General features: G+C 41.9%; 1 protein-coding gene across 1 annotated transcript in view; it reads right to left on the reverse strand.

Annotated features, from left to right (window-relative positions):
- FER1L6 (fer-1 like family member 6) overlaps positions 1–25325 on the reverse strand; it is a 74497-nt gene that overhangs the window by 14138 nt on the left and 35034 nt on the right. The window contains exons 20-36 of the mRNA XM_014279360.3: positions 24645–24831; positions 23952–24076; positions 21884–22018; positions 21171–21320; positions 17239–17349; positions 14910–15071; positions 13576–13759; positions 13191–13375; positions 11570–11692; positions 11399–11438; positions 9575–9687; positions 8313–8444; positions 7154–7279; positions 6005–6132; positions 3980–4150; positions 2638–2798; positions 499–641 (exon numbers count right to left, since the gene is read on the reverse strand). Of these exons, the coding sequence (XP_014134835.1) occupies positions 499–641; positions 2638–2798; positions 3980–4150; positions 6005–6132; positions 7154–7279; positions 8313–8444; positions 9575–9687; positions 11399–11438; positions 11570–11692; positions 13191–13375; positions 13576–13759; positions 14910–15071; positions 17239–17349; positions 21171–21320; positions 21884–22018; positions 23952–24076; positions 24645–24831 (2376 nt within the window). The remainder of the gene's footprint in view (positions 1–498; positions 642–2637; positions 2799–3979; positions 4151–6004; positions 6133–7153; positions 7280–8312; positions 8445–9574; positions 9688–11398; positions 11439–11569; positions 11693–13190; positions 13376–13575; positions 13760–14909; positions 15072–17238; positions 17350–21170; positions 21321–21883; positions 22019–23951; positions 24077–24644; positions 24832–25325) is intronic.

A 25325-nucleotide genomic window follows, 5' to 3' on the forward strand; every position in this document is an offset into this window, starting at 1 on the left:
TGTCTGTAGAGGGCCTCATCAACTTCCTCTTCCTGATCACGTGGCCTGTAGTAAACACTCACAACAGTGTCACCCACATTAGCCTGCCCCTTAATCCTCACCCATAAACTTTCAATGCGTTCTTCACGCGCCCCTAGGCAGAGCTCAATATGTTTCCATTTGCTCTCTCACACAAAGAGCAACTCCCAAGAACTAAAGTCTAAACACAAGCAGAGTTTGGGTTAACTTAATGCAGTAAAGCATTTGAAAGTATGAAAATGTGAAGTTACACCTTTTGTGATTACTGTGTATTTGGGTAACTGGCCGTACATACATGTGTGACAATTTCCAGGTTGATACGGTACAAAGTCTCATCTGTGGTACAACACTCGGATGCTCTGTAAGTTTGCAGGTGCAAATAGAAACCACAATAACTGGAGGAAAGAAAAACTGCTCCTGGGTCTACCAGAAGCAACTATCAGAAGGTGGTCCATCACCACCACCTCTGAGCTGCTCTACCTGTTCCATGCCTGGCTTATCCTTGTGGTAGAGAGGCCGAGTCTCAATGTGCTCTGGTACCAGTTTGTATCCAGCTCCAGGGATTTCTTCCCAAGCATGTAAAACCTTTAAGGAGAGATGTTCATACGATTCAACTGGCTCCTCTACACAAAAAAAAAAAGTCAAACAAAAAGAACAGAGAGAGCTGAATTACAATGTTGGACCCCTTGGTAACACATTCCATTAATTATTCAAGTTGGTCATTAAAAATTTTCTTGAGCTAAAAGGAAGGTTTTATGAATCCCAGCTAAGTAAAGAAAGGTCTTGAAATGCATTTAGTTCTTGTAAATAAAGGTACACACCATGGTAACTAGGAGATTAGCACTTAGGCAGCATTTTATCTGCAACACACAGCAAGTAATTTTGCTATTACAGCAGTAGTTTCTAACAGCAAGAAAGAAGACTGAACTAACCTTTTCACAGAAAATTGCAAATGTGAGGCTTTTTTACAGCTCATGAAAGACAAGGAGACTTGATTGTGACAAAGCTGACAGAAAATAGGCATTAGTAATTATATAATGCGCCTTATTTTGCCTCATGATGGCAGCAGTGAAAACCCTCCTGGACAACTGAATCACACCTCAAAGGAAAAGGGTTGAAGTTCACAGGCAACAACATGTCACCTCTTGAACATTTTAGCTTGGCCACTGGAGGAAGGGAGACGCCAGAGATAGCACCTCAAGGAAGGATCAGTGCCAATACTAAAAGTAGGGTGGATATTGGAAAGCAGAGACAGGCTTTTGATCTCTTGAGCTTCTCTTTCTTGTCATTTTTTGTGGGCTCAACACAAAAGGAACCCAGACTTTTGAAGAGGGGTATCTCCTAGATTAGAAGTACCCAAGTGAGAAGTTGGCTTCTTTGTGTCAGCAAACTGATATCACTTTTCCTAGGGGTGTTGCTATCTCCGAGTTGCTGATAGTTCACAAAAATGTTTGTTTGTGATTTAAACAGTAGATATTAAACACTTCACAATGGCTTAAAGAGTGAGGAAGGATGACCCTGTGGTTATGAGTCCTGGTTCCCTTTTGGGCACCAACGTGTGTTTGAGATGTGATGTATTTCATCTGATTTTAGCCAGCTAAAGGACAGATAAGGGAGTAGAGGTTTCCCTACACTGCCACATTGTCCACTACTGTCTCCAAGACCAGCTCCTTTTGTTCCCCCTTGAAAGTCTCCATCCTTTTTCCTTACCCTGGGTATAAAACTGAATCATAGAATGGCTTGGGTTGGAAGGGACCTTTAAAGATCATCTTGTCCAAATTCCCTGCTATGTGCAGAGACATCTTTCATTGATGGCTCTGTCCCACTCCACACTTAAGCGATACGGATACTCAACTTCCTGGTAGCTTTGACTTCTTTTTAATCTGGGAGCTCTGAAAGCAAGTTCTGTCCTACACCCTGGATTCATGGACCCCACAGATACCCAGCTATCCACAGCACTGTGTCAGTGCTTCAGAAGACCAGTCAGAGTGATAATAAAGAGGAGGAAAAAAACAGAGAGGAAAGCAAAGTAGGTAAGGTAGGACTGGCAGATAATTGGCCTAGAACTTAACTGGTCAGAGACTTAGTCTGACCCTGAGTAACTCACTTCACATCTGTATTTCCCTTCCCCCTTCTTCTCACTTCTTGGGCCTGCCTACACTAGTGTTTTAATTTAGACAGGGAATGCATTTTTGAAGACTCTCCCTGACTTCCCATGCTTTGACTTGCTGTGTGGAAGGATCTCAGAGCATGCACGTGGACTTCTTTCAGATGAAACAAAGCCAGAAGACATGTTCCAAGAGGGTCACCTGCACTCCAACCAATCCTGGGCATCCCATCCTTGGGATCAGGCAGGAGCTAGTCCAAAGTATCCCCCAATGCCTACCATGGGGGTGTCAGGTGATCAGCAATAACTCTCTCACCCTACAGATTCTCTGAAAATAAGCCATGGCAATAGCTAATGTAGACACAGCTTTCATCACCACAGTATTTCAAAGCAGAGGCAGGTTCCAGTAATCTGACTTTAGAGCACATAGCACAACAGGGCCCCAGCTACAGCTTGGGCAGGCTCTTGGTACGTCTACAATGCAGTTGAAGAACGATGAACTGCTTCATTACCATTGTCATCTTCTGTGAAGATTGTCTGTCCCTTAAAGACTTTCATTCCTACTTGTATCTCCCCTGGCCGCATGAAGGGTCCATTTATTCTGTAGTCCTTACACAGCTTAGTGAGGATCTCACTTGGCTTGGTTGCATCTCGCCATGCATTGTACCCTTCTCTGTAAGGAGGGAACAAGGAGCAAAGAGAAATGGGTGAGATTTTCCTTCAGCAAAGTCCACTTGCAAATCAAGACTTCCCGTGCAGAGACTCACTTTGTGGTCAGTGGCCCTAACATCTGCTCAGGCAAACTGCTCTGAATTGTCCAGTGCTACGTCTTACTTGAGACACCCCTTCTGTCTCCTCAGGTCCTGGGGCCAAACACTCTTCTCTCTTAAAAAACAGGAAAAGTTGAAGCAGCCTCACCCACAGCTTAGGTAAAGTAGCCCAGACGTTGGCATGCTCCCCAAGAGGAAAAGGAGCAGAGCTCATTCAAGGACTAGAGCTCATTCCCTGTTCTGCCTAAAGGATTCATGTCTATATGTTCTACCTCCATTTAATGAGAAGTGTTCTGCGGCTCCCACATGCAGAGGAGAAGCTGAGATTATCTCGGACCTGGAACAAGCACATAAAGAAATACCTCGCACTGGAGGCTGAGCTGGCAAGGGAAGTCCTGGGGTTTGCTCTGCGCTCCTGGATTGCTTTTCCATGTTGCCCACTCTTTGTTTGTAGATAGAGGAACAACCACAGGAGAAGAGCCCCAAGCCCACATCTCCCACATTAGTGCCCCACCCCAGGGCAATGGAGTTATTTTAATTTGACTTTCTCTACATTAATTAATCTTTGTGCACAACGTCCTCAAGGCTGCAGCTGTATGACAGGGACCAGGAGCTCAGCACCATCGCCCTGTGACTCACCACTGTTGCAGTGGCCATGACAGCAGTCCCGCTCTGCTCCTGCTCCCCTCAGTGCCACGCCCGTCCCACCAGTTTTGCTGCAACAACTCCAGTTGCAGATGAATAGTGGAGAGCAGAGCCCTGTCATTACTTCTGACAGATTTTTTTCCCATTTGCCCTTTATGCCTGTCCAAAGGCAGTTTATCAAGCAGGTATATTAAACATAGGCTGGTTACCATCTAAAATACTTGGTGAACAAAGAGTGTTGTTAATTTTAAAATATCCACTTCCTACTGAGCCTGGCAGCTACCCAAAGCCACTGCTAAGTTCTTTGGTGAATTTTAATTAAAATGCCTCCTGTGCACTTTTGTGCTGGAGAAAGCACAATATTTAGCTACATCTGGAATTTCTCCTTCAAGTCAAGTAACTCACTGTGTGCTCTGCTGCTGTCTGAAGAGGTACTTACATTTCATATTGACTTTGTAGCCCACAGGTAGCTCGATGCCTGCTGTAGAAACGATTTTCCAAATCAATTTTAGTCTCTCCAATGAGATCATCTGTTCCCACGAAGTCATGGTCGTAGATCAGGACTGTGAGCAAGGAATCTTTGGGGAATGTAGCTTGTATTTCAAATGATCTACAGCAAAAATTGAGACCTACATGCAGTCAAATCAGTTTGGAAGCCCAAAAGACTGAGTTAACAAATACTGTGCAAACAACACGTGGACAGTGTCTCTTCTAATAAGAGACAGTGTGTGTGTGTGTGTGTGCGTGTGTGTATGCATGAGTGTTTGGTAGTGTTTTTTGTTTCAATGAACACACTGGAAACACACAGGGCAAAATTTTTTTTCTTTCCCCTGCTTCCGTACCATCCCCTGTACAGTTCTAAGATCCTTCCCACCTACAGCAGACAGAGCAATGGGACAGAGCTGGTCAGCTGCAATGGTTTATCCTGAATCCAATAGAGATGGAAGCATGGAAATTACAAGGCTAATGAAGCTCTATGTAAGAGTTCTCACATGCTTTTCAGAAGCCCCAAAAGGGACATCTGAGTCTTGGCTGTTTTCTTTCAAAGGCTCCAGGTTAAATATTGAATATAGGAATCTGGGGGCACCCAACAAAATGATCAGGCAACAGTTTTAAACAAGTCTCAAAGAAGCAAAGATCAGAACTCCCTTTTCACTGAGTGCATTTGTCAGGGATAGGAATCATTGTCGTTGAGATGTTTAGGGAAGCCAAAAATATAAAAGTGATTTTAAAAGGGATTTAACAAATTGGTGGAAGACAGGACATCCTCATCAGCACAACACTGCCTCCAGATTTCTCCAAAGCACAGGTAAAACCGAGCTTTGTCTCCTGAAAAACAAATTTTGTCCTTTTTCTCAAAGTGGCCAAAGTAAATTTTGTAGCAACAGCAAAGCAGTCTCTGGAGGACAGAGGGGTTTGGCAATGGTCTTTTATTGCTAGAAGTTGGTGGTGCCATGATGACCAGGGCTTCCAGGATGATGAGAGGTGGTTACTATGAGTGATGCTACTGCTGTGAAGGATTTGCTGGTCCAGCCACCCCAGCCACTGGCAGCAGCATCAAGGACCATCCAAATGAACAGCCCATTCCTAACCTTGTCTAAAATAAACACAGTGGCAATTTTCCATTCCATTTATATGCATCTATGATGGCTGTACTTTACAGTTTATCATAATGATCATTCACTTGGAACTTCTACTAAGGAAGAGTTTAAATCATAACAACTGAGATGGCGTGCTATGGAGGGACCGCTCTGTTCTTGTCTTTTCCCCTTAAACTTTTTTCTTTAAATCTCTGTTTTTGCAGACAGGACCCTGGCCTAGGGGGCTTTCTGTTCAACATAGTATAGTTTCTCTGTCTTAATGTTCTTACAGAAGAACATTTTTCGATCTTCCTAAAACATGGAAACTTACTGGCAAAAAAAAATCACAGCTATTAGAATTAACAATAGAAATACATATAAAACATTTATAATACAAAGTTGATGTTTACTGACAGCTTGCCCCTGGCTCCCCCATTCAGAAGGCTGTGTGGGTTCAAAAAACTAGGGGTTTTTGTCCTAGTCCTAAAATTAGGAGATTTATTTGGCTCTCTAGTCAACCTGAAATAGCAACAAAGGTTGTGAAATCACACTTTACTATGCTAATATTTTTTTCACTTTAAACTTAAAAATTACATTAATTTGCACAGACAAGATCATTTGTTGCCTCATTTCCTCTCATGCATCATTTTGCAAAACTTCTCACAAATTGTATTCTGCGATGTTTTTTGACTGGTATGAAAATGAAATAATTTATAATCATACAAGGTGACACCACTTTTCAACATTTTAACCAGCAGAATTGCAAAACATCCAAACAGGCAGGAATCAGCATATAACAAACACTTTGGAATAGTAACAGCAATAGTTGTGGCAAGTGATAAAGCAGAAACCACCCCTGAATAAGAAAATAAGCCACCACTGACCTTCCAAATACTGGATTTAGCTGCTTGGGGATGTAATTTTCCCTGTCTTTTATTTCTGTGTTGCCCAGTCTCAGCACAATGTAGGGATCTGACTTGCCATCTGGATCAGCTGGGCTGAGGTTGAACGCCTGTTATAAAGAAAGACTGTGTCCTCACGAAGCATGCTTAAACACAGCATGGTCACGACATAGGACCGTGGGTTTCCTGCCCAATCCTGGGTGTCCTGCAAATGCAGGGGCTTTGCTTGCCTCATGTAATATAAAATTGGGCATTTAGCTTTGCAAGGTACTGGGGAAAGATGATCTGGAGAAAAGAGTTCGCAAAGGTGGAAGGTTTAAATGCTGTCCCACCACTAAGATAGAAAAAAAGATGAGCGGGAGAGGCAACACTGAGGAAGAAGATGGCTGCACAAGTGCATGTAGGATTCAGGAAAGGTTTCCCAAAAATACTGGTCCAGATCACTGAACAGTGTAAAAGAACTTTTCAGACTGTATTTATGAGATAGCTTGGAAGTCTTTATATTCAGGAAACAAAGCAATCTCTTCCTATTCTTCTTCCTAGTCTTCTCTTCTGTTTTATTTGCCATTCTTTCCTTCTTACACCACCTGCAACTCTTGTTTCTCTGAAATACCAGCTCCTTCTACCCCTTTTCCTTCTCACATTGCACTCTCTCATCATCTTGTCCTTTGTATTTCCACCTCTTTCTCCATCCCATAACTTATTCACATCTACCACTTTGATTATATGCAGTTCATAGCCCTCAAAAATATGCTCCCATTTCCCCTTTACTGAGGTTTTGTTTGAATGTGTGCAATTTTGAAACAACTCTACTGATTGAAACTGGATACATTTGCATAATGTAGCTGGAACCGGTTGTCCATACTACGCTAGCTATGTCTCTAGCGCTTTCAGTTTGAACAAGTAGTGTGATTCTCCGATCTTGTGATTTATCGTGAGGAATATGTAACAATTTTTCTACTCTGAACACCCATTTCTACAACATGAAACGTCGTCTGAAATACGACCAAAACATTTCTACCACATGGATGAGGATTTTCACAAGCTTCACTGCAAAGATACTGGAGGTAAACTGAGTTGAAAAGAAACATCCAAGTTATTTCAAGGTTAAAAGAACATCTGCCTACTTACTGCCACAATATAAACCCTGATGAGGACTTTGACCGAGTGGTTTGGTGGTATTCCTTGCAGAATGCGGGGCTGCCCTCCATCCAACAAGCTGCCATCCTCAGGACTTGGGTATATGCAGAAAGAGCCCTGGTAATACAGTGCCTTTTATCTCCCTCGAAAACAGATGAAGTGCAATACAAAAAACAATCCTTTGAATGCAAACAAAACCTCATTCATGCAGCCTGCACTGCAGTACATACATATACACAACACATTTTGAGGTACCGCTCAAAGGGAACATAGGCTTCAGTGCACTAAATATAATCTTTTAAAATGTCTTTAACTTATAACATGGTACTATCATCACATCTAGATGACTGCAAGAAGTACTTTTATTCCCTTAACTCTCTATTATTTAAAGGAAAAGCACCTGCAGGTGTTCTAAATCTAGTTTTCTTAGTATTAATATTCTAAAATTAATATTTTGCCCTTAACTGTATATTTGCAAACTGAGAATTCCATTGGGTTAGTTTCACAACAGTGTGACTGGAATCCAACTGTATTTTTGCAGCCACCATACAATTCATATAAATCAATATTGACTCACTCTGCTGAGTAGCTCGTACTGCCTGAAAGCAACTAGCAAGTAATTTGAGCTGAAGTCTGCATTGCAAACTGATTGCAGTATCACTGAGTTTAATCAGTTCCTCTGAAGTACAAAGTGCTTGGATTCCTACTAATATTACTCACACTTTGAGCTGTGTTTTCAAATTGCCTAATGGTGCCCTGGATCAGGCTGTGCAGTTTTTTCTAACTGGAGCACTGTAAGCTTCATTTAAATTACTGAAAATTAAATACAAGGTGCTGTAACTGACAGTGCAGTAATCAAGTTGCATTAGTGGAACGTGGATTATATAACACATCTCTTATTTTCCTTCTGTGATTTAAAACTTTTTTGTAATACCTTGTTTCAAAATAAGAGTGAACACCCGGTGGTGGATGCTGCTTTCATCTATCAGGTAAAGGGAACGGAAAAATATGACTCTAGATCCCATAAAAGAGATAATTCTATTTACAACAGACTGTCAATTTCTTTTTCTTTCATCTTTGGTATACCTGAAATATGCATGAAAACATAAAGTCTCTAAATTATTACCCATTTATTCAACGTTAAGCTCACCTTAAATTTTCCTATTATTCTGTCTCCAGAGTCAGCATGAGCTTCGTCATTAGATTTTCCTCTTAAAAGCTGGAAAGTTTTCACCCAGTCCTCAAAGTTATTAAATTCACTCTCCAAGTCTCCTTCATAAATCTTTGAAAACAGGAGAATGCTTATTTTTTGTGGTGCAGGTAATATATTTATAGCAACTTTTTTTTATTACAGGATGACTAGAAATCCATTTTGACTCAAAATACAGATTTTAATAAAACCAAGGTTTTGCAAAATTCCTTGGGGGAGGGGGGGGTGCGGAGTTAATTCCCCACTTAAAACAGGAGCAGGTTTGTCCTTAACCGGTGTCCTTCCCAACTACTGGAATAACACATTAATGCAGCAAGTAGAAGCGGCTCTAGAAGGGCCTGAACAAACATTTCTAAGCACTGGTGTGGGTGAAAAAAATGTGGATGCACTGCTCTTTGCTTCTGTTTTCTCTCTGCAATGTGCCTTTGATGTGCTGACCCATTCTGGTATATTAATATGTCAGGATGTGAGAGCGAAGCAGACAATACAATAAAGTCCTGTGGAGACAGAGCTGTAGGATATGTAAAAACAGCAAATCCTTTTTAAAAGGATGGGGTTTTTTCAACACTCTCCCCCTGTAATTTGTTAAGAGTTATTCAGTGTGAAATAGAAGGGCCTAGACTAGTGCCACCTCTTAAAAAATGGAAGCAGCGGTTCCGAATTCTCCTTTATTCAGCTAGAATCTAATCCAAGCAGTTCTAATCTTTTCAAACCTCTTCATCTCTCCAGTCATTTTGCATGACCTATATAGTTTCTTTGAATTCCTTCTATCGTTACCCAATCAAATCTAATGCAAGATGAATATTACTTCCCCATCAGGGACGATGCACTAGTGATTACAGCAATGCTTTCATTACTCATTTTTAATTCATTCTTAATAGGCTGTATTATTTCCAACATGAAATTGGGTATTTCCAAATTCGGTGTTTTACAGGCAAACAACAAAACAGAATTTTCACTAAAGTCTCTCTAGGTGTGTCTATACTGATAAACTGACAGTCTAAGGCCACCTGCCCTATGAGGCCCTGGTTTCCTCTGGGGCCCATGTGCTGATGTGCATTATCACTATCATTTTGGTTGGTTTATTCCTTTAAGGTGTATGAAATAAATGTATGGAAGGTTTACTAAACTCACCTGCTGATGGCAAGCTTTGGGGAGACAGTGAATAACAACCTTACCTCAGAGCCTTACTTCTCACTTACCTGCAGTGTTGCTAGGTTTGGAGTTTCTTTCTGTTTCCTTTTCAATGTCTTATCCTTCTTTTTTTCTGGCTCCTTTTCTATGATCAATGCAATGTGGTCCAAAGTCTGCTTATCTGCAGAGATTTCATGACATCATGTAGGTTTTAGTGAGCAAAGCACACCAAATGCTTCAGATAAGGATGCAAAATACATTTGAAATGTTCCTTCTCCATTCATTCTTCTGCTGCGAAGCATGGGGTCCTCTATTTTCCCGCTGCTCCTCCCAGGCAGAGAGGTGGCATTTGATCGTCTCTGTGGCTAACAGTCTTCATGATGAGCTTGGTTGACAGAGTGTGATGGTGTCCAGCATCACTCCTTCCCTGCTGGCCATCTCACAGACCACCCTTTTCCTTCCTCCTCCCAGATAAAACTGACAGATCTTAACAGCTTTCACATAAAATTTAAAGCTTATTTAAAACTGGAAGCTGCTATTTAGGCTGACTGATCCAAGTCCTTCTCTGCTCAAAGGCATCACAAAATAGTGTATCTCACCTTGTGATAACCTACAAGTATGAGAAATGGGAGGTGGTATGACCAGCCTCAAGCCAGACTCCAAACACCGAGGGGACTTCCCAACAAAAAGAGGGTGAGCTCTCAAATATGGCACTGAGATGGTTGAGTTCATAGATTGAAATCTGGATTTTTAGTTCACTTTACTTTCATTTTTTGAGTAGTTCATGTATGTTTGATACCACTGTTTAGAAATATACGTATATGTATATATTATATCAGTTCTGTCTCATCTGTACAATGATTATCGTAAGTGAAAATATGTGACAAAAATTATCAGAAGAGAATTTATGAGATCTGAAGTCAGTGGTCCAAAACAACATGCCACAGCTGCCTGAATAGCATGTGGATGGATGTCACAATAGCAAATAAATTTCTAATTGTAAGTGAACACCACACCTTTGTAGAACATTTTCTATCAATTTCCACCCTGTAACAAGTGAGTTTCAGTCAGAAACTGATCTCTGCCTTATCTCTCAACAGCCCTGATGATCACTAAAACACTGTCAGCTGCTATTCCCAGAATTATACCGTCTGACATGTAGGTCGTGTCTTCCATCCAGAGCAATCTCAACACCTCCTTTAAAACAGAAATCACCTCAATCACTGGTGAATGCAGTCAGCTCTGACATGGGAAGATGTTATAGCTTAATTCTGAATACCAGCTACTGTTAGGAGCAGTAAACATTTTTTTTCTTTCCCTGCCTGCTCAAGCAGTCACATTTGTCTAAAAAATTTTTTTCTACAGCTGTTTGATTGTGGGAGGACCTGCTAAGCCATGGAGTATACAGGTATGGAGACAAATATACATACACACACCAAAAGCCTATTTCTGGCCAACTTTTTTGAGTTCTTGTGCAAAAAAAATTCCGCTAGAACCTAAGCTAGACACAAAGCTTTTCAGCTATGGAAGTAACACACATGACTATGAAGTCGCCTAGCAGAAGCTGTTCCTACATCATTGATGCTGAATTGAATTCAAGATGGAGAGAAGCTGCTTTTTCTGAACCTGTTACAACCGCAACCTAAGATTATCCTAATCTCCACCTTCTATCATTTGGGACTTCGACTTTCCAAATCTCTGCACATGAGATTAGAAAGACAGAAACCTCATGTTAACCAACACTGCCTATGAAGTTTTAACCTACTCACTGTCTGACCTGTAGAGGAAAGAATCTGGTATACCACCAGTACTCCATTACCAGACAGTAAAATAGTAGAGAAGCAAAGTATTAGTAGGACAAGTAAATAGAAAAATGCAAACAATTTACTTACTGTCTTCAGGTTTTCCCTCACTGGAAAAAATTCCTTTTGCCTTTCAAAAGAAAAAGACGATGGACAAACTCCTCATTATGAACGTAATACCGAAGAGGAATCATTCAGCAGTAAATCTACTTTTACAACATTGCTCATCCATGAGAGTTTTAGGCATGCTGAGTGACTTACCTTTTGCATTTTGAGCACAGAAGCATAGTATTTGGACCACCAGTCAATAACATTTTCAGCTGATTCATCTGCAATTGTTCTTTTTTTCCTCTTTGTTGACCGTCGGATAGATTTTTTCATATCCTACCGAAGAACGGGGGAAACACTGTTGAACACTAGAACTGAATAAAACTAATCACCTGACTCATGAGGTCAAGCATGAACAAACCTATATGAAGAAATTATCAACCTCCAAAAGCTAAATAAATGCAATATGAATTAGTGTCTCCATCTTTTAATCCAAGACACTTCATCACAAACATCATATTATTAAAGCTATCTCTATTACCTACCGACGATGCCAAAACTTAGAGCATTTGAAATATTGTCACAGGAGCAACCCATACAGCAGGAAAATCTACACAGAGAAATAGGTAATGATGTTTTAAGGGATGGAAACATTCAGATACAGATTGGCTTCTCCCACTAAAGTCTGCAAGTATTTTAACAACTCCCATCATTACTTTATTGCCTTTTGGAAGAAGAAAGAGTCCCAATGGTTGCTGCAGTTCAGCTGTTCTCTTCTTACAAAAAGCTAAAATCTGAATCTGAAGATCACCTGCTCATGTGGCAAATCTTACTGACTTCATTTCATCCTACACCCTTACAGAAAGTTGTCAACTTGGCTGGGGAAGCTGGAGCAAAGATAGATAATTGGGAATGATATATAAGTGGGAATAATAATAAAAATGGTTAATTTACGGGGTTCCCTATAGGACTTTTTTCTTACTATACTTTGCTGTCATACTTTAAAATTTTTCTATACCAGATGAAAGATGCAGACTGACTGGTGTGTACATCTGGAGAACCAGACATCCCTGCAGTTTCTTTGACCTTCTAATCATGAAGGATGCTGGAAGCATCTGACCACTGAAACATCAAATAAAGAAGCATGCTTTATGTAGCTGCAGAAACAGCTTCTGAAATGGAACTCGCTCCTGCATCCTCTGCTTTTATTGTTGTTAATAAAAGAGTGATTGTGATGGGAGAAACTACAGAGCAAGGCGGAGCATGTGCATCTGAATAAAAAATAATGTGTACAATCTAAAGCGTATACTGTATTGTAAACCCCATGCTGATCTGAACTGCCTGTTTTCACATACTTTCCTTTCCTCTACCCATAGATTAACACCCGTTTTATATTTTGACTGCAAGATCTTTTGGAAACAGACTTTCTGCTCCGCATTTGTACAGCATCTAACACAAGGGAGGCTGTCATCCCTGACTAAATGCTATGGACACAGAAACAGTCATTCACAGTGGGAGTTTTGCAATTAAGTAGATCATTCAAGGTCAGGAAAAGCAAAAATCCTATTACTACAGTAGTACTTGCCCATGAGATGACAGTCTAGGACAAAAGGAAAGAAAGGAAGTATCTGTTAATGGAAATAATGAAATTATATGGGCTCAAAGCCACATTGCTACCTAGCTCTCTCAAGGGCCAGCAAGATAGCATGGGTGTTAACATCAGTACCCAGAATCTCTAATCGGGAGATAAGTAAGAGATTACCATTTTATAAGGAAGGGTTGAAGTCTGCAGGACTGCAACAGAAAGTAAGCTGACAGCTTCAGCTATACCCACCTTCCGTTTTCTCTCTTTTCCTGGTTCAGAGGCAGAGTACTCTGGTTCAGTAGCAGGACGTGTTGTGAGATATGGGTCTGGCTCTACCACTGTACATTTACCCTGCTCCACCTCGGCATAGATGTAATCAGCTGAAAATGGTTCTTCTTGGGGTAACTCAGCAGACTGGGATGACTCAGGTGAAACTGCAATTGAAACTTTGCAAGTTAGGTAAGATTTAGCCAGAAATGCTATCACCACATTTGGTGATCATCAAAAGATCATATCATTAAGGGTTTGACCCTACACTCAACACAATAAAGCATATCCTCGAAGTGTGTGCCTAGTGTTAAGCCTCCGAGTAGGTACTTTGTCTTTCTATTTGGGGTCAGGGTTGGACATTTACCTCTCTCAGTTTCTACAACGTCTAGTCTGTTTGGTGCAGCTTCAGGACCCAGTTGAGTTTTACACAGGAATTGCTTAAGGCAATTGATGTTATGTGTTCCAACAAGAGTACTCCTCCCAAACGCTCTCCAGTCAACCACACAGATGCTTAGTGGTGGATGCAAAAGTTCATTTTCAGGCAGCTCCTAGTGGAGGACAAATAGCAGCATGAGAATTGCTACAGAATACAGAACACATATAGAATATTTGTCTTGCACAGCAGTGAGGCTTTTACTCTTCCCTCCCTTCTCCTCAGCTATTAACATACTCAAGAGGCAAAATGCATACAGCATAGGCAACATAGTTCTGTTCATGGTTTTCTGCAAAGTCTGGAGAAAGCCTTGCTCTTAAGAACAGAGAGTGGACTGTGTGACTGTGCTACAGAGTTGAGTCCCACGCTGTCATTTAAGAGCATCTCTTGTTAGAATAAACTGGGAGAATCAGGAACATTCAGAAGGAATGAATGCTGTGTTGGAAGTTCTGAGTCTTAATGCCACTGCTGCTTTGTTGAGGGCTGTTAACCTTATCTGCCTCAGTTTGCCCAGCCATGAGATGTGAACACTGGGTGGTTACATGTCTTATAGGATGAATTACGAAAGGGAAAACAGCTCTTTGGACATGTAACATACAGTGGAAGCTAAATATACTTTAGCAACTGTATTTTAGTATCCAGGTTAGTGTTTTGATATCCTTTTGCCTTATAAATAAACTTCTCTTTTGGTGTTAGTAACTAGAGCAAATTGAATAGATTATTTTTTTCTAATGCTGACCTTTGTCCACTGAAAGTACCAGCTTTTATAACCCAGACAACAGGCAATGATTAGATTTACAGTCCATAACAGCAAATGTTACAATATGAAACAGTCCAAAGCTCACGAGCCAGAAATCATCAATCCTCTTAATGGCCCAGTAATATATGAAGGAAAATTTAAAAAATTGAAAGCAAATAAAGGAAACAGCACTACCCTGCAAAATGGGAAAGGAGGAGGAAAAACGATGAAAAATATCCCTGTTATCTGCCAACAAGTTCCAACCTATCAGTAAAAATCTGATTGCAGCATATTTCCTTGCGTACTTGGGACGTAACATGAGGAACATTACCTTCTTTTATCATATAGTTTTAGCAGAAGTCTTTTAAGGTATCTTCAAATCAGTAGTTTTTGCATGAGAACTGATGTCCCTTAGTATTTAATCAAGACACAGTGGAAATTATTTGACAAGAAAGGAAGGAAATTAGTAATTAACACCCTGCCTAACAAGAGAACAGAGAGGCAAGGAGCAGCATGCTCTACGTACCACTTCAAACCAGTCTGCAAGGCCACTGAAATTGGGATTTTTCTTGTAGCTTTGGATGACAGAGGATTTCACTCCTTTCCCTGCACATTCGATGAGAACCTGGGGGCGATCTACAGAGAGAAGCTGGACTTTCTTCAGCTCTCGAACACCCCAGAACAGGACCTGTGGTGGGCAGAGAGAAACATCAGCAGCCTGCAGAGACCCCTCAGTCTGTGGGAAGCCACTGCTGGGATCCCATCACCTTGTATTCCTTTGGGTATGCAGGACTACCAGGAAAAAAACCAACTTAAATCCAATATTCAATATCCATCAGGGTTAACGGTGGAAGTTAAAACAATTAATAACATCAAACAGTTATCAAGGAGTAATTGCCAACAGCAAGACATAATAGTGACATTTGAAAAAGTTGTCTTTTCAGCAGGGCCAGGGGACTACTCATCTGAACAGCAGGGGCTTGGTTTGTTTAAAGTGTCAGAGCTGTTGAAGGAGCAAACAAATCCCATACGAGCAGAGGTTTGCCAGCTGAGCTAGCCCTCAGGTCTGCAACGGATGACAGGAGGTCTCTGAGCAGCTTTCCTTCAAAAGACCATGCTCCTGGTCTGGAGGACAAGGAGACTGGGTCTGTAAAACAGAGGTCTGCAGGAAAAATGGGACTTTATACAGCACACGATGGGGGGCCATGAAGGAGAGCACTGGGGTTGCGAGAGATGGTTACGTTACAGTTGGTGAGAGAAGCCGTGAGTCTCATGAACCTAAAATGAAGACTGGAACCTTTCAAAAGGGAGCATGGGTGGCTTTGTGGACAACTGAACACTGGCAGGACTGGAGATCTGTGTGAGTCCGGGACTGGCAAGGGGCACTGGAGGGGCGTGGGGATTGGTGAGATCCTGCTCTGTTCCCGGAGGCTCCCGATTAGAGTTGGGGAACACTTCTGTGGCTCTGTGGCCTTTTCTACTAGTGTGAGATACAGTTTATAGTATATTAACGAATACAGTTGTGTTACATTCATTTTGTGTTATTTCCTTGCTGGATGCCCTCCAGAGTTCATATTTTCCTTTACATACATGCACTTCAACTATAAACCTGTTCTTGCAGCAATTTAACTGTCTGGATCTGGATGCAATTTCCCTGATTTCAAGGTGCCTGAGGTATCAGACTGAGAAGCAGACTTATCCTGTGCTCTCTCCAGAACCAAAGGAGACAGATATGCACTTTCAAAATGTGATTTAAGATCTGAATCACTCTGGAAGGGTGGCTGCTTTGCTCAGCTGTCCAAACAAGAAGCCTGCAGCAAGGATGCTTCTAAGCTGAGTGCCTTACAGTTAGTTAGGATGAATGTCACAGCAGTGTGAAATAGAAAATGTACAAGCAGCACAAAGCAATCATGCTGCAAGGGCAGGAGGAAGGCTTTCAGAGCACAAAACTTAGAGGAACACCTAAGTTTAAGGATTTAAGCATCAGCAGATTAGTTCATGGGCTTATCTACCTTGCAATATCAGGTGTAAAAAAAGTAACACTGCTAACAAAACCTCTTCCCTATGTACAGAAAACAGCAGCTTAACTAAATGATATAGCAGGGCTAATAACTGTTCTCTCCTTTTCAGCAGCTCGATTGCTTGATCTTTGAAGGCAAAGCTGGAACTGCTTCTGGGCTCCTGAAGGAGTATTTTTGTGGAAGAGCCACCAGGTAACGCAAGCAGGATCTGACTTGGCACAGTAAAATGGGCAAATAGGCAGGTGGTGTGAAGGCTGCAGGATGAGTGACAGTGAGTGGTGAGTCTGGGCAGCATCCAAGCATTACGCTGATATGAAAAGATGTCACATTTCCCTGCTCTCTAACATAAGGGGACTTTAGACCCAAATGGTGCAAGAGAGGAGGGTAGAGAAGGTGCAAACATTTGTATGCAGGCAGGAGACATTGCTTGACTGAAGTTTGGGACCAGAAAAAGCCTGGGAGGTGGCTGATGCTGAACTTCACCTCCAGTGAGGTCAGCTGCAAGGGGAATTTCTCCATCTCATGGAAACACCTCCCTGGGTGGCACAGAGAGCAGGTCTGCCAGCCACGCTTTGCCACTGGAGCCATCCCCTCCCAGCAGGTCAGGACTGAGATGTAGCCTTCCCTGGCCTCAGGTGGAAGCACTGCCTTGCATGCCCAGCCACAGAGAATCAATGTGATCTGAGCTTACCGCATGTAATTTGGGATCCATACGCTATTTTTAGGTGATTCCTGTTGATCAGGATTTTAAACTCATCAACTCTTACTGTCACAGTTCAGGAACAGAATAAAAGAAGCTGAGATTTGGAAATGGAAATATTCTAACTTGCTCACCTCCACTCTGTACTTGCTTAAAACTGGTCGGATATTAGCTGGGACTGTGTAAATCTGGCCAACATCTGGTGGATCAAGTGGGGGAAGTCTGTCTGGGCCCGACTCAGGAATCTGAAAAATGAAGGAGTCATAACTTAGGCTGGTTTTCAGAAGAATAAAAAAATCAGAAGTCTCTGTGAATGGCACGCAGAACACGTCAATTTAATGCAGTTTTATAAGACACATTGCAGAGCAGACAGGTTGTGCTGTGAATGTGACCTGGATTGCTATGTGTCCCGCTGTGACGCTAAAACATTTGGCAGGAAGAGTATTCCATAGAATTGGTTTATGCACCTTTCCAATAAAAAGGCTCCTTTGTCCTAGGCTGCCCTGAAGACATACATGTGCTGAAGCATAGCTCTATTTACTAAAAATGGAAAGCATGGTAATTCTGTTTAACAAAAAGTCCCAAGAAAAAGTGCTTAGAAGACTTTCATGGGAAAATTCTAGATCTGATTCTAGTTCAAAAAGGCTGGTGAACAGACAGCACACATCAGCGAAACCGCACACTTGCTAGGCAAGTGTGCCTTTGGCCGCTGCAGAAGCGCTGTCCTGCATCGTTGCATGCTGCCATCATTTAAGAACTTGCAGATCGCATCTCCAGAGTTTGGGCTGGGTCTTCTCAGTGCCATACAAAAATCTTGCTGCAGGCAGCACTTACATTCTTTGCCTGTGATCGCACATAAGCCTGCCCCACCTCCAGGAGCTTACTGGGGTGTATGGGAGCACTCAGTGCCCTGTGGCTGCAAGGATGGCAGGCTCCACCACAGCCCTGGAGCCTGACTGTCTCTTTGTCTCTTGCTGTGCTCCAGGCTCTGCTGCCTGTTCCTTTCACCTGCTGTGAGAAAGCTCCCTGGCTTCATTTCCCAATCCCTTCTAATGATCAACTATTATTCCATGACCTTCTCAGTCCTTTCAGGGCAGATCTGAAGCCTGGCCTGACTTAGCAAATTTCTACATAGAACAGCTGAAGCCAGCACATGCCGATGAGCCCTACCAGGAGCTCAGGCTGCAATAGCAGAGATCAGTAAGAACACAGGTTTCACAGGTGAGCTAACAACCTACAGACAGAGCTCTCCTCAGCTTTCCCAGGCAGTACAGTACCTAAAGTGTACTGTGCGTACAGCTTCTGGGAAAAAGAAACGCAACTGCTGGAGCGCTTCAGCGCTCCTAAGCTAACTTGTCAGTTTTGAAAGGTGAAGCAACTGAGGTGCAGCTTTCAAAGGACCTGTAAAGTTCAAGTCTTCTGCTTCATTTAACTAGGCCACCTGTCTGTTATCTGCAGTGATGTACAGTTGTGCGGGAGTTTAATTAGCATCAGGGAGAAAGGATGTGTGCCCTAGTACCTTGCAGGTGAGGGAGATGGGTGGAAAACATGTCTTTCAGCAGAGCACCTGCAGCATATATGAGTATTCACACAACTAACAGCAATAACTCACATGCACATGTTTAACACCTTTTATCACTAGAAATCCAAAGCAATTCACTTCATAGATTTCATGGAACTTGAGGCCAGAGATCTAGGTCTAGTTCCCCAATGTATCTGGTTTCTATCAGTCACCTCTGTCATACCATTTAAAAAGCCAAACAGAAACACACAACTTTGTTCACAATACTTGCCTGTCTAGAAATCCACCTGTTTAGCTTTAATTATATTCCAAGCTTACAACTCTACATTAACTGACATTAAATGCTCAAAGAATTTACCCCATAATAGATTAACTGGTACTTTAAATAAAAGAAGAGGCAAAGACCACCTGAACCAGATCACAGACCAGCTGCCGTGTCCCTGCACACAGTTCACATCCCAGGGTACCCACTTTCATTGCATTCTCTGACTTGGGTTCTGATGACAGGTGATCAAGAAAAATATATTAATCTGCACGTTACAGTGACCTTATGCATATGTAATTTCTAAACCTCACCATTTATTTAAAAAAAAAAATTAAACTATAACATACATAGCTAATTTTGTCTCCTCTTACAGCTGTGAGAAGGGACTAGTTCCAAAGGACATAGCTCAGGAGCGTAAGGCTAGTGAGAGCTCACATTTGAGGACAGAAGTGCCTCGTAAAGAGTTTTATTAAACTGCACTCTGTGACTGCAAAACCTAAGACTGATATCAAATCAAGATTACCTGGATCTTCATTTTTGTTCTTTTTAAGTACTGCAGTTAACTGAACAGTTCTTATTGCAAGGTCCCCAGTTTTCCAAAATCTAACAGCCATTAGTGGACGTGAGAGTGTTTCTGTATTACACTGTTAATTTTAGTGAAATTAGCTTGGTATAACTCAGAAAGGACTTTGCTTCATGGCTACAGTGAAACTGCACAGAGCAAGAGGTGAAGGCTGATCTAGCACTCAAATGACACTTGAGGAAAATACCCACAAGGTGTGTTTAAAAGGGGATTTTACTTTTTTGATTATAAAAAAAAATAAAACCAGTAAATCCTGAGCCCACTTTGAGCAAAACCATGACTCCTAGTATTCTTTTAAGCCTCCTATTTTCCTAAATGCCAGGGTGCTTTCCTATAAGAATCATTTTGTCCCTTCAGCAAGACATTATAGCATTCATTTTGAAAAAGGAGCATTAACTCACACAAAACTCCTTCAGCTGAAGCAAACGGTACCTGCAGATCAGTGTTATCAAACACGGTATGTCATGGGAAAGGTTATGGGCTTGGAATGAGAATAGATTAGTGATAAGAGATTTTTGTTTCCATCCTCACAGAGCATCATCAGGAATCTCCTGATGTTGGAAGAGGCCACCGGCACATCAGCTTTGGGAGTGCTTTGAAGCCTGGCAGATGTTTACATATGTCTTTACCTAAAAATTTCTATAATGTCCATATTGCTATTATCTGCTACGTGAGATGCTCTAGAGTGTTGTCACTGAGAATAATAGTACAGAGCTTGAAAATAAGGACTGTGGGGTCTTTACTTAAAGTTCTGGTCAACACTCTAGAGAAGTCTTAGGGGTATATTTGGATATATCCCAGAAGCAGTGCTGCTTCCCTTGTCCCAAAAGATCACCAAAAAAAATATACAATGCTCTCGTTATTCACCAAAAAGTTGATTTCAATTAAAAAACAGGGAAATTGTGGCTAAGCTGCTAGACTCTATCCCTAGGTACCCACCATAATGAGGAAATGTTCCACATGGTGTCGTATTTCAGGCTTTCATCAAGAACATAATTAGCCCATCATGCTTAAAAGCCTGTTTTACCTTGGGAATATCTGTAAAACGTGTCATGGAGTTCCACGTTTTTCCCATTTCAGATTTCCGAATAAACTGATATAGCTTTTCAGCAGAGAGAAGTTTCCTCTAACTGGTGGCTCTGTAGATTCCACTGAAATTCACTGAAATCCCAGGCATGATACACCTCACTCATGCATCTGCTGAATTTACCTTTTGCCTTGCAGTTGGAAACCAGTGTAACATTTCTCTTCAACGTGTTAGGGATATCTGAAAACTCAGTCTCCCTAATGCAATCCTTATTATTCACCACTTTCTTTTCCTTAAGAGTGAAAGCAGTATTGAGACCTTTGAGGCTGCTAAAGTCAGGGCCATATGCTACTCCAAAGAGGTCATTGCGACGGCGGTAGGATTTTCCCAGTTGTTTCACAGGCCAGAACCCAGTTTAGGGAAGGGCAAAGTGATGGGCAAATGACGCTCAGAGTATGCAAGGGGCTGGTGGTGGTGTGCATGGAGAGTGGCCCCTGGCAGGTTGGAGGGAATGACAGAGATTCCATGGGGACTGTGAGGTCCAACAGCAGAATGGTCCTGCTCCAGCTGCAATTCCCATTAATTCAAGAGTGCGATAGGCCTTGGTGCCATGACTGCTTTTGTGAGTGCGGGGTGTAAAGGTGTAACAGTCAAGAAAGTCTCGCTTACCTCCAGAAGCTCAAATGTAGCAAGAAGGTCTCCTCCTGAAATATTTCCACAATGCAGTGGGTGGTAAGAAAGTTTAGGTGGTTCATAGTTTTGATCAGCAAGTCTCACCACAGGGGCAGCCACTGTAGACCCAATATATTCTGCCTTACCCTAAAGGAGAGTACAGGTGTCAAAGGCATTTGACCTACACAGCTGTCATAGCGGCCAAGGTGATTCAGAGGTTAGTATTTGTGAAGAAAACAAACCCAACTTCCCCTGAAGGAAAGAGCAAGGTAAAACGCAAGGCAGCTATGAAAATGGAAGCTGACTATTTATTACCTCTTCAGAGCATCAAAAGTTTCTGAGCTCTATATTCAGTCAGTGAGACTGTGTCAGAGTTTGCATCATCAGAGATAAATCCGTATCTCCTCAGACTTAGATACAGTATTTACGGTTGTGTGCAAGGAATGTGGGGGCAAGATGCTTCTGATTTTTGTAAGCCGGTCTTTGGGAGCGTGATTCACTTGGGGGAAAAAAAAAAAGACCACAGCTTTGCAAGGACATAAAGTGAATCTCAAGGCTGTTTTCAGATGTTCAACTGCAAACCACTGTAAAACTGAGCTCCATTCAGCAAGATCATGCATTTAATACCTATTCAGTTATACAGCTTTGCTTTCACATTGGCAGTAAGATGTAAGAGCCCAGGTTTTTACTAAGAAGGATTTTGAGTTTACCACTGCATCATCATCATACAGCTCGATGACGATCTCTGGTGGAAACTGAGCAATCTCCTCCCGGTCACCATGAAGCACAATGCTGTTGAAGAGCAGCATCTGGTTCCAAGTGGGGGATAACGTCTGAGAAATGATCTAATGAAAGAGAGGAGAAGTTTAATGAGCTATGAACTGTTTGGTTGGGAGTCCTTCTGCAGGGCATGCTGATCTGCTGGTGACGTCCCTTCCCACAGCCAGAACAACTCCTTGCCTGAGACACCAGGTTTTTCAGCTGCTATTCCCAGCCAGAAGAATAGGATTCTTTCACTTTGAGGTCGGTATCTCCCATTTCCTTATCCCGTTTGCCTCACAGACCCCCCACAAGCATATCAATATACGACCCCCGGTCTGTGTAGACAAAACTCAGCATTAAGTTTAGAGGAAAGCTGTAGGCTTAGGAAAGCAGGCTCAGGTCCGATGATGATATTAAAATAAAGCTTTGCCCTAAACCAAGGCCAGTTTTCAGTTCTCCAGGGTACACTTTTTCAATCTTGCTTTTACTGCAGTGTAATGATGCAACACTTTATGGGGAAAAAATAAAAAGAGAAATATATTTAATAAATCACTCATAATAAATCAATAGTTTTTAATTTGTTGTAATTTGGCTTGCATGGATGCTTATGGCATTTCATCATAGACAATGTTTTATCTGTCTTGGCAGGAAATATATTTAACAAAGATAATATTTAAAGGAAAAATATGCCAACTGCAAAATAACTCATAAGCTGCTATCATTCTTTTGAATGGAAATAAATCTCTTAACTACAGTTTATTGGCACTTGCCCGACAGTCTTCTAAAAACATGCAAGTTGTTGACTGCAATATTTTATTCAGGTAGCAAATAATCTTAACACACTGTGCCTATAAAATCCTATTTTTCCTGGGCCAAATTCTACTTTTCTGAACCTGGTGTATCTAAACAATTCACCAACTTCTATTAGAAGATAAAATCACATCACAGGGAAAAAACAATTCATATCCTTGAGGCAAAAGCAGCACAAACAGGCACCTACAACTTAGAGCAGAGAATGGTTTTTGCTTCTTGCTCCATTTAGCACATGCTAGAGAACTTGCTTTGTAAAAAAAGCAGGTGACAGGAATTTTATATTTAACTAAATTAAGACAGTCTTCTGTGGTGGTTTTGGGGTGAGAGGATGGATGGAGGGGTTAAATAATTTTCCTGAAGTGAGACCATATTTGACACAGGAAATTCTGTTTGTGGCATGGGTTTCAGAACTTCCAGACCCATTTTAACTCCAGGGTAATTGTAGAGGCCTCAGGACCTGGGAAATTCAGTCTTCATGTTCTGTGAGGGACCATCTTCCTGCTTATTTGCCAGGGTTGTACTTCAACCCTTCTTGCTGGAGCTCTGTTGAAGATCCCCCTTCTCTTTAGAGGGTCAATTAAATGTCCACAGGAGACCATTCTCCCCCTGGAGATGCCTGCCTGAGGGAGATGTGAGATCACTCCTTATGGGCACATTTTTGCAGCATTTAAGTGGTGCAGAAAGTCTCACACCTCTTTTTTTCAGCTTATTTCAACTTTGCCACTCTAAAACCATCAGTATGCGTTGCCAAATTCCATTGCAAAGAACCATGCTGGCTCACATGGCTACAGAAGCTATATAAAGGTCTTCACTCTTTGCTCAATCATTGCACGCATAGACTGTAGGAAAAGAGAACTCTGGGAGTTCATCCTCATACCAAGCAGTGACAACAGCCCAAATTAAAAACATACAGAAAAAGACATAGACAAAGGTAATTCACTTGCTACAAAGTCCCAGTAGCCCCAGAGAATGTGACATCTGGCCAAAAATAAAGCAGTACTACTGCACTTCATGTTAGGAGAGTAGCAGGTTATGCTTAAACTTTTGCCTTGCTTGCAGTGGACTGTCAGGAGTTGCCCTTTAAGAGCACGCATCTAGGTTTTCCTGCTAGGTACCTCCTTGCAAAACCAAGATTTTTCCTTTTCACAGCTTAATTGGAAAAACAATGTGTTTTCATTTACTGAAAGAGACTTTGGAACTTACCTTTGTGGTCTGGCAGCGTGATGTGAAAGTAACTTTTGCAAATGGATCGGAAAGTCCCGTGCTGTCAGCTGCAATGAGCCCCCTTGCCTGATACATGTGGGCTCTCAGCTGGAAGAGGTGCGGGGCTATGGCATTGCAAAGAAAACAGTCATGTCAGCTTCATGGAAGTGATGCAGGACATAGGTAGGAAGGGAAGATTCATCATCACCTGCCATCCAACCAGTATCTGACAAGGGGAACTGTTGCTAGTGCTGGCTCACTAAAGAAACACCCGAGACATTCAGAAGTTGTGTAAGACTTCTGTATTCACTTAAAATCAATGCCCAATCTAAGTCTCTACTGCAAGGTGGTTAACTGCCACTTTTTATCTCCCATCACTGATTTATTTACTAGGTGTTCAACATGGTAGCTTCACCAAGGCAACTGGAGGATACTCCTCATTACGAGGAGACAGACCCATGGGACGGGGAACAGAAATTGCAAACAAATAGGTCCTTTCTTTCCCTCACATCTGCAAAGTGTCAGTGGCAGGACTGATGACTTTGCAATAAAGCCAGCCTTTTCTGATGAAAAGATGCTAAGTCATGATCATCTTAAACAGTTACTTTAAACAGAGGTTGTGCCACCCTCCGAACTAGAGCTTTTGGGGCCACATCTCTTAGTTACTAAAATGGAGAAGAAACAGTGCCTTACTTTTATACAGCAGGCAGGCAGGTGAGGGCACCGCACTGTGCCCTGAGTTGGTCTTAGATGATAATTCAGTCTCATATCCTACAGGCAAATTCTCCATGATGCTGTAGGCATAGCTGGCATGTCCAAGCCATAGGTAGACGTCCACCTTTGCCTGCACAGTCCAGCCCAGCGGGCGCTTGCCTGGTAACTGATGAAAAGAATCCACTCATCACCAACAAGCTCAAGAAAGAGAGATGGCTAGATGTTGAGTCCTACCAAGCCAGAGTAAAATAAAGGAGCATTCACTGAGTTGATATACTGATAAATGGTATTTCTCCACAGTGAGTGGCCCTGAGACTCATTTAGCACAAGGAACTTTCGTGGTTCTTAGGGAAGAAATGAGTAGTTTGCTCAGTTGAAAGTCTATGTAAATGGCATACTGCCATATATGCAGAGGTTTGTGCAGGCTACCCTAACAGCTGCAAGCATATCAGTGCTAGCTGATACCCTACTTTTCCCAGACTTCAGCCTGTTTTCCATTCCACACAGTTTTGCTGGTCTCCAATAGTTAGTCCCATGTATTACCAGAAATACTATTCCATTGGGCGGGTCAGAAAACATATTCCAGTATAAAACACTACTAGTCTTGACAAAGAGTAGAATTATTTCCTTCCTCTCCCTTCCCACTTCAACTAGATATGC

Source organism: Falco cherrug, chromosome 3 (assembly GCF_023634085.1).
Source record: "Falco cherrug isolate bFalChe1 chromosome 3, bFalChe1.pri, whole genome shotgun sequence".
NCBI classification, from domain to species: Eukaryota; Metazoa; Chordata; class Aves; order Falconiformes; family Falconidae; genus Falco; species Falco cherrug.